Source organism: Zingiber officinale, chromosome 4A (assembly GCF_018446385.1).
Source record: "Zingiber officinale cultivar Zhangliang chromosome 4A, Zo_v1.1, whole genome shotgun sequence".
Taxonomy (NCBI): domain Eukaryota; kingdom Viridiplantae; phylum Streptophyta; class Magnoliopsida; order Zingiberales; family Zingiberaceae; genus Zingiber; species Zingiber officinale.
The window spans coordinates 130,423,172-130,432,060 of NC_055992.1; the positions used below are offsets into that span (position 1 = coordinate 130,423,172).

The following is an 8,889-nucleotide window of genomic DNA, read 5'->3' on the forward strand; positions in this document are numbered from 1 at the left end:
TGCCAATAAACTATGGGTAACTTTTTTGCAGCATTCCAATTTAATTTTTCTGGTTACATCAACATATAGCAGAATGAAACAATGAGGGGGAAGGGGAATGGTAGAGAACACTGTCCCCAAAACATAATTGTTATGGCAAAAAAAAAAAAGGGGGGAAGAAAGCAGACAACCAAACCGAAACAAGCTCAAACTATTGATCACCATGTTTAGATTCTTCAGCTTTAATGTACATTTTGAACAACATTCTGACAATACTGATATCCATCAAGCATGCTGGATTGGTTCTCTTGTGAATTGATCATGCATAGATTGTGTGTGTCTTGCCGCATATCTATCTAACTGTATAGAAAACTACAGGATGAACCTGGGAAGTGGAGGCTGTGGCGACAAGGACAGCGAGCCATTCAGCAAATGCGATATTGCATCACTTAACAGTGAGAAATTATACTTGATACTGAAAGCCGAAATTCTGAAAAATTCTGATTTCACCGCATCGACTTGCAGTGACGATCACCAATCCCCATGTCGATGAACTTTGCACTGGCGTGCACCCACTGATGTATGGATCGCTAGGGCTCTGTTTAGAGGCCATGAGCTCTTCGGGCCAAGTGGCTGAAACCCTCTCGTAGAATGTTGGGCTTAGACCATCAATGTTCTGGGAACAAGGAGAAGGAGAAGGAGAAGGTGATGGGTGGGTTCCATTGTCTTCACCTTTCAGTGGTGAATTTGCCTGAGATTCTCCACTGAGAAAATGCTGTTTGTTTGAAGGAATCCTCACCATCCCTCCCATTCCTGAGTTTGGCCAAGGAATAGCCATGGTCACTCCTTGACAATGGAAATGCTCATAAGACTGTGTGACAGTCGGGGCAGTTTTAGTCCGGTTAGCCTGAGAATCTTCATCATATCTCCATATGTATACATGAGAGTCCTCACTGGCACAGATCGCATACTTGCCACCAGCAGTCCAGTATGCTGAGATTTGGCTGCTTCTATTGCGAAAACCTGCAAAACAAAGCAAAAGTCATTCTCCAATACAATAACAATTGGGCCATGGGACATTGGTGACAATGAGTACTCCAATTCTGTAATAGGCTGAGGGTATTCATATTGGTATCAGAGTTAGACTGGACTTTTATTAGAGAGGACTGGATAGCAGGAAAATTGGTAACGGTTCACCTTGACTGATCTTATAAAACACATCCCCATAAACCAGATTTCACCTCGAACATGAGCATAAATCAACATGTCACAACACTAAACTACCTCAGGCTCTCACAACCTAGTCTTGTGTTTGAAGCTGGCGTAAGGGCCGCCATTAACTTAGACTCAAGTTGGTTGGGGCAGTGGCAGTTTGTGCCTCTCAGATTGATAGATTAATACCCAATATGAGTCAGGATGTGGCAATTGTTATTTTAGTGGACCTAGTGATAGGCTTGTAGGATGATTCACTTAGAAATTGCTGCTTGCAATGGTATATCCCCTGTAAGACCATGTAAGTTGCCAAGAAGGAATGAATTTAAGCTAATATTTACACTTTTAGGCCTGGGTGAAGAATGTAAAACATTTTCAAATAACCATCTCTTGATTTATTAGGGCAGATGAGACACTAGATTTGATTTTTTTTTGTCTAATTTTCAAGTTTCTAAAGGCATTTCCTTTTAGATTTTTCAATTTGGAATAAAAACTTAAACCCAATGTTAGTTACTACATTACTTGAGATTAATGTAAAAGATATAGAATCTGAGACCTATAGGCTTTCATTTTAACTGGGAAACCTGTTGTATTATAGTTTCCACCGCCCTACAAAATCTAGAAGAAAAAGATTTCTCGTACGAAGCAAGCCCAAAAGCTTTTATTCCAGTTCCCTGATCCAATATATCAAAACCATACTAGGTTTTACAAAAGGGAAAATCTTTACCTTTAAACTTGTGAACTAGGTCACTGCCATCAACTACCCGTACTCGTGAATCTGCAGAAGTGACTAGCATCTTTGAGTTACTCCCAGGACCAAACTGTTAACAATGCTGGTCAGGAAAACTTCACAACTATTTAAAGTGGCACTTAAATAGATGGAGAGGGTCGAATACATTTTCAAAACAAAAGAAACACAATTGATGAGAATACCTGGAAACCAGTAATTTTTTTGTGCCTGGACCTTTTTCTCTTGTTTTGTAAGTCAAGCTGGCTTTTCTGAAGAAGCTTATTATCTAAATAAAAATGGATCCATGTCATATGACCAATAAAATGTTGAATCGAATACATAGGGAAATGATAATTTCAAGTGCTACATACCTGATGTGTCATACAAGTGACAACTTCCCTTGTGTGAACCGACGAGTGCACCCTAGGATCCAGAATATTAAAAGAACAGTGAATACCAATGGAAATTCGTTGGAAACAAGGAAGACAATTGAATGTCAGAGTGCAATATTTGATACCTGTCCATCAGGGGTGTAGCAAGCAGCAGTGACCATCTCATGCAAATCATTCCAATCAACAATTTGTCGATCAGGAATACTCCATATGCGAACTTTCTCATCTAGGGATCCACTGATGAAATACCTATCATCAATAGGATTGAATTGGATGCAAGTCACTGTATCAATGCAAATATAAGGAGAATTATGTTGATATTAGATAGAATAAAAGGCAAACATAACAGAACAAGGAAAAGAAAAGTTAGAAGATAATCTGAACTAACCATAGTCACTGTGTGTGAATATCTTTAAACAGGAATTGCTGGGCAAGTCCCAAAGTCGAACAGTTTTGTCCATGGAAGATGATAAAAGATACTGCAAAGCAAACACATCAGTCCACAAACATATTAACTTTCTGAAACCGACTCCATCTATATAAATGGGCAAGCAATCAGCGACAAATCACGAATATTGACATAGCAAAATTTAAAGGGGAAAATCAATGATTGGAAATGCATGGCACGAAAAAAATGAGTTCAAAAAGTTTTTCCATATGATTAAAAGAACAAATACACTTTTTCTGGACTGCAACAAGTATTATGAACAAGGTAAAAAATATCATCATATTTACAATTGCCAAGAAGAAGATAAAATTGTCTTGTATAATACTAGTGTGGATTTCAATATACTGTAGCAGTTCTGTTAACATAATTTTATAAATTTTAACTAGCTGATAAATGAGCATTTCAAACCAGGCCCACTATAAAAAACAATCAGGGGCAGTGCAAACAAATAAAAAGTGTGCTAATATCCTTTAGCAAAGATAAATTGATTGTCCTAATATACAGAAATGGTCAGTCAGTATCAAATCTTAATTCATTGAAGGAGCTAACTTTCTATCAATAACTGCTCTGGGCTACATGTTACTTTGATGTTCAAAGCAAACAAATACAAATTTCTAACCCCCCACCCCCCAATATTAGCCAATTAGAATCCTTAGGCCATAGCTACATTCAAGATATATGCGTCTCTAAACAGAGGAAGGTTTTCACAAATTTCTCATTATTCTGATATGAAAAATGCAACCTGGTATTCCTTGTTGCAATTTTAAGTGAAAACACAATTATGCAGAACTGCATTATCGCAGCCATTGTGAGTCAACTAGATGGACCTTATCCGGCCATTGAGCTTTATGTAAGGGTATATCTCAAGCAAAAGCAAAGAAATTTCCTTAACAATGAAAGACAATTTTCATAATCCTTTTACCCCTCACGGCTCAGTTTTCCAATTCTAATTTATTTAAACTGAACTTAGCTAAGTATCATTGAAACAAACCTGTGATTTTGACCATGAGAGATCAAGAACATCATCAACATGCCCTCTGAAAGAACAGACAGGATTGTCTGACAAAGCAAACACATGCTCAGGCATCATAACAGAGTCTGAACTGTTAGACTTCCGACCATTAGGGATCTTTCCTCTTCTCTTCTTATCCGAGGGGTTTGCTTCTGCACTAGCCAACACTGATCTTGGATCTGAAGGAGAATTGTTGATTGTCATAGCAAATGGCCTGAAATTCTCATTTTCCTCCGCGGCCTTGAGCAAATCACTCCTTGTGCTGATATCAGAGACTTCCCACACATGGATGACACAGTCCTCTCCTGCACTGGCCAAGTACCGGCCGTCCAAACTGAACTTGATGCTCCAAATGGAACCATTATGTGCCTGAATTGCCTGGCTCATGTACAAGCCAGTGAGCTCCTTGTGAGACTTTCCATACTGCCAGACCTTGACCCGAATGTCAAGGCCCTGTGTGCCATCCTGGCTATCATCTGTGGCGGAGCTCGACCTCCTCCCTCCCTTCTCTGACGATGTATCCTTGTCGTCACTGCTCCGGCGGTCCTGGTGGTGGTGCCCTCCAGTAATCGCAGCCCCTGCCACAGTCCTAATGCTCCTCAACCAGCCTCCTTTCTTCTTCGACCGTGTCCCTCCCATCGAAACCCCATCCGTTCGCAGTCCGCTGCCAGACCCACTGGAGCCGATGCCGCTCCGCCGCGCGGCCTCTGCGTCCTCCACATTCTGACGCCTCATCAGTTCTTGAACGATGGGCGAGCAGCCGACGCACATCTCGAATTCCCGCATCGTGAGCTGTCGCCCAGTCCCCACTTCTCTGAACTCCTTCCCCATCCCATCCTCCCCGAATTCCTTCACCACGAACTCCCTCCCGTTGTCGAGGTTCTTGATCAAGCACCTGGGGTCGTCGCAATCGGCGGCGCCGCAGTCCTCCAGGAGTCGGCTTCCGCTGCCTCCGTCGCCGTCGGAGACCTCAATAACCCCCGAGGACGAGGATCGAGATCTCGAAAGCGACAGATTGACGGATCTCTGGTGGCGGTGCCGGGAAGATCGAAGAAGGGGCTCGGGGGTATGCACAGACGAGGGTTCCGCGGAGGCGTCGGATCTGGCGGCGTAGGGAAAGGAGGCATCTATATCAGGCGCCGGCTCGGTGCCGGGCCGGGGCAGGCGGGAGAGGCTGGAGTCGCCTGCGAGGCCGAGGCGCAGTAGCAGTACGCGACGGCGCTCGGCGACCGGGGCGGGCTCGGCGGTCCACACGTCGAGCGACTGCAGCGAAGAGCAGCCGTCGTCGCTTGGGTCGTCGTCGGACGCGGAGGTGGAGGAGCCGGAGGAGGACAGGATCCGGTCCAAGGACTCGTAGAACTCTTCTTCTCCTTCTTCCTCCACTTCCTCCGCGACGGCGTTACGTCTCATCATACCGGCATTCCGGATCGCGATACGGCCGCAACGGTAGCTCCGCCGCGCAGGGAGTTATATATAACGAGAAGAAATGGCAGCCAGAAGGAGGTTGGTCGTATCGGCAATGTAACGGGCGAAACGACACGGAGGTGAGGGAGAGGCTCAGAGCCAGGAGAGAAAGCTGACGATACGAGTTGCCGTTTTAGTTCGTGTCAGTTAGGGAGGCCTTAATTATTAATGGTGACCTTGCATTAGACATAACAAACTGTTCCTTTTATTTTGAATGGGGAATAGGCTTCCAATGTTCCAAAGACAACTTTCAATTGGATCCGAATGCGATCCGATCGAATTTGAGGGATCAAGAGTTTGGATCCATTGCTCTCGAGTCGATTGCAAGAAAAGGGAAAAACACATTGCGAAAGGATTGTGGTGGAGAAATGTATCAAAAGGTTTTCTAAGAATAGCGAAACTTTGCACTGAGTAGTTGGATTGATGACCTAGTTTACTTCATCAACCGTCCACCGATCAATTAATAATCATGATTTGTTCAACCATAAACAATGTTCTCATCGACAATTATGACTCGTTAGGAAAGTCAAGCGTATGGGCATATTGGTATTCATTAATGATAATCATTTATCGCTACAAAGACCGATACGATTAAAACACTACTCCAAACTATATAATTTACCTTTTCTTTTTGTAGTATAGGTAGTGACTTAGTGTCGATCGTTTCAAACTAGCATTCGGTTGACGCTGACTCAATCCGAATCAATTCATGCACAAATTAGGGTTTAATGTGTAGTCCCAATGAAATATTATTGCAAGTTGCTCCTCAAATATCACAATGCCCTTTGTCATATTCCCCCCTTTCTATATATAAATATGTCAAACTTAAAATATAACATGCATGATAATAATTGGCCTCTTGATTCAACTCTTTTTGTTCCTATTTCTACTTTTTATTTGTGTTTAGGCTCATAATGTCTCTCCCCCATGTGACCTTTTTAATTAATAACAATATTATTTTTTAGGGTACAAAAATTATTATTTTCCCATGTGATTTTTTTTAACAAATTGGCCTTTAAAGTTTCCCATATTGATTAGAAAACCTCAAATGATATGCATTGATTAGACAAATCAAATCTCTTAATTTCCTAAATTTTCATCAAAGAAAAATAAAGGGACAAAAAGTTTAATAAAATCCAAAAAAGATCACATATGATATCCTATTTCTTATCGTCTCTACCAACCTTGTGGTTGCTCGTATCTTCCTATGAAAATAACCATTCATTTTGTGAATATTGGATTATATTCGAAGTAATTAACAGGTCAGCTTAACAGTGATAACCCTGTGCTTTCTTAATCCAAAACTATTAACTTGAAAACTACAAAGGAACTAACAATCATGCTCACAATAACAACAAGAACAAGCCTTTTGTACTCTTGTACTACTCATTTCATAGTGGCCTATATATCCTTCTTAATCAAATAGTTAATCCTAATTAGTTACTGTTAAATTTGGTTAGAGAGTATTCATTGACAGAGATGAATGAAGTTCGAGAAAGACAAAATATTTTTTTGATTATTTTTGCTTAATAAATGAAAGAAAGAAAAATATTGATTGCAATAGGCTCCTGCAAGGCACAGCTACATATCAGTGTCTTCATTAAATCGATTGCTCATTGATTAAAGTGAATGCAAAAGCCTACAATAAAGGCCACAAAAAAAATAATTATTAAGAATTTATTTAGTCTGAAATTTTTAGTTTTATATCTATTTTTTAAGGGATATATAAAAATTGAATTTTGAGGCTCCAGTCCTAAAAAAAGCACATGTAGACTGAGTCTACAAAAGAAAGACATTCATGACAATTTATACCATTCCAACTATTTCAGTAGCAATTAAATTTAATCAGTTGCATCATAATATTTATGAAAAAGTAATTAAAAGCAGAGAAAAATGATGAATTAAGGCAGGAACATGCTTGGTTAATGATCATCATGTGAATTTAAAGCATTGGCATGATCAGAATTATTATAAGGAAATATTAACTTCAATTATTTGTTTTTTTTCCTTCTAATTTTATAAGGAACATGCTTATAAATTGGAATATAATTTTGAAATCATTCCAAGTATGTGAATTAAAATTGTATAAAATCAAATAGGATTGAGCAAACATTGTCAAATAAGATAGCATAATGCATGTCACATCATACTTCCTTTTTTTTTTTTTTTTTTTTGAGAATCCCCTAACTTCTAAGTTCTTTTTATATATATCAAGTTCAACAAGATTTAAGAGGGAACATATAGTACAAAACTATAAATTTGGGACCTTTTTCTCTTACAAGTGAACTAAAAGCATTTGAATTACAGATCTAATAATTTTTTGGTTGGTAGCTTTGTAAAATTTGTCCTTCCAAGTGGTGTCCCTTTCTACATGATGAAAGAAAAAAAAGAAAAAAACTAAATATGACGAAAGATTAGGGTTTGAAAGAGAGGTAGGGGACCGATATAGGAACTAGTAGCCAAACGCACACTTAATAATTCTCCTTGCATTAGGGTAGCCCTTAAGGGATAAGGAACAACTTGAGGTTGGAGGAAACTTCATGCCATCACTATGAGCTAGCAATCATGAGAGATCTAGCTAGTGTTTATATCGATTCCAAACATGCATAAGAAACTAAGGATTTCGTTAGATCTCGTCTACTATTAAAGAATAGTTCTCACACCATATCACTTTTGATTGGGTATGCTCTTGCCATGGTTCACTATCAAGATAAGGTACACACATAGGCAAGCAACCCTACATATATAATTGAATCATCAAGACAATAGTTGTTTTTCTATCAACATCAAAAAGATCGATATGGACCGCAAACTTGCAAGATCCCTCTCAGCACAAGAGCACAAGCACGATCACGATCGAGGACATGCAATTTCTCAAAACAAACTAAAGAATCAACTCTAGATCAATGAACGACTTTGAAGTTGCAAGGCCAAACTTTCTTCTCTTATGACCTGTAATTCAATAAATTGAATTACTTAGTAATTGCACTAAAGATATAATTCTGAGTAGTATAGTGTGTGGACCATCGATCGAATCATATCTATCCTTTCTTCAGAAATAATGGACCATGCATATATTGTCTCACTTTGACAGAAGTAGTTAGCCTCATGATCAGAAGCATCGCCATGCACCATCACATTGCAGCTCGATGATCGATCGATCGGCATGTGTGTGCAGTACGAGAGCCAGAGAAGAACCCTAAAACAACAGGTCACTGATCGGCACTGTAAAAATAGTCCAAAACCTAGGAACATTTAGTTGCCCTATCAGAGAGAGAACCAGCTAGCTGCCACCTCCACTGAGCTGCTGCATCCTGTATACAGCTGCAGGTGATTGGTGGTTTCTGCTGTCTCTCATTGCACACATCCTGTACGTGGGGCCACGCAAAAACTTAAGTGCAGACCCAAATTTGCCTCCGGATGAAGATCGTGTCCGTGTATATATAGAGTTGTAAATTAGTCAGATCTTAGTTAAATTTTATGGTATTCAAGTTTATTTGATAAAGTAATTGAGTTAAATCGAGATGAGCTGAATTTAAAATTAATTGAGCTTTTAAAATTATTGTTCAAATTTAGTTTGATTTTTTTTATGAGTTCGAGTTTAGTTAAGTTTGACTTGAGTTTGATTGTTTTAGATATTATAGAACTCTGA

At 39.6% G+C, this 8,889-nt stretch overlaps 1 protein-coding gene across 3 annotated transcripts; it reads right to left on the reverse strand.

Annotated features, from left to right (window-relative positions):
- Positions 1-11: 11 nt before the first annotated feature.
- Positions 12-5,280, reverse strand: LOC121971206 (WD repeat-containing protein 44-like). Of its 3 annotated transcripts, none has more exons than XM_042522356.1 (7): positions 3,753-5,277; positions 2,702-2,792; positions 2,439-2,596; positions 2,293-2,344; positions 2,125-2,207; positions 1,919-2,012; positions 12-1,002 (listed from the first exon to the last, which is right to left on the reverse strand). In XM_042522356.1, exons 1-7 carry the CDS (start codon positions 5,184-5,186, stop codon positions 443-445), a joined length of 2,472 nt encoding a protein of 823 aa, XP_042378290.1. In that variant the 5' UTR covers positions 5,187-5,277; the 3' UTR covers positions 12-442. The 3 variants fall into 3 exon arrangements, 2 of the variants coding, with proteins under 2 accessions (XP_042378290.1, XP_042378291.1); XR_006109087.1 differs by having other exon boundaries at positions 664-1,002; positions 1,919-2,024; positions 3,753-5,279; XM_042522357.1 differs by having other exon boundaries at positions 865-1,002; positions 1,919-1,969; positions 3,753-5,280.
- Between the last annotated feature and the right edge of the window lie 3,609 nt (positions 5,281-8,889).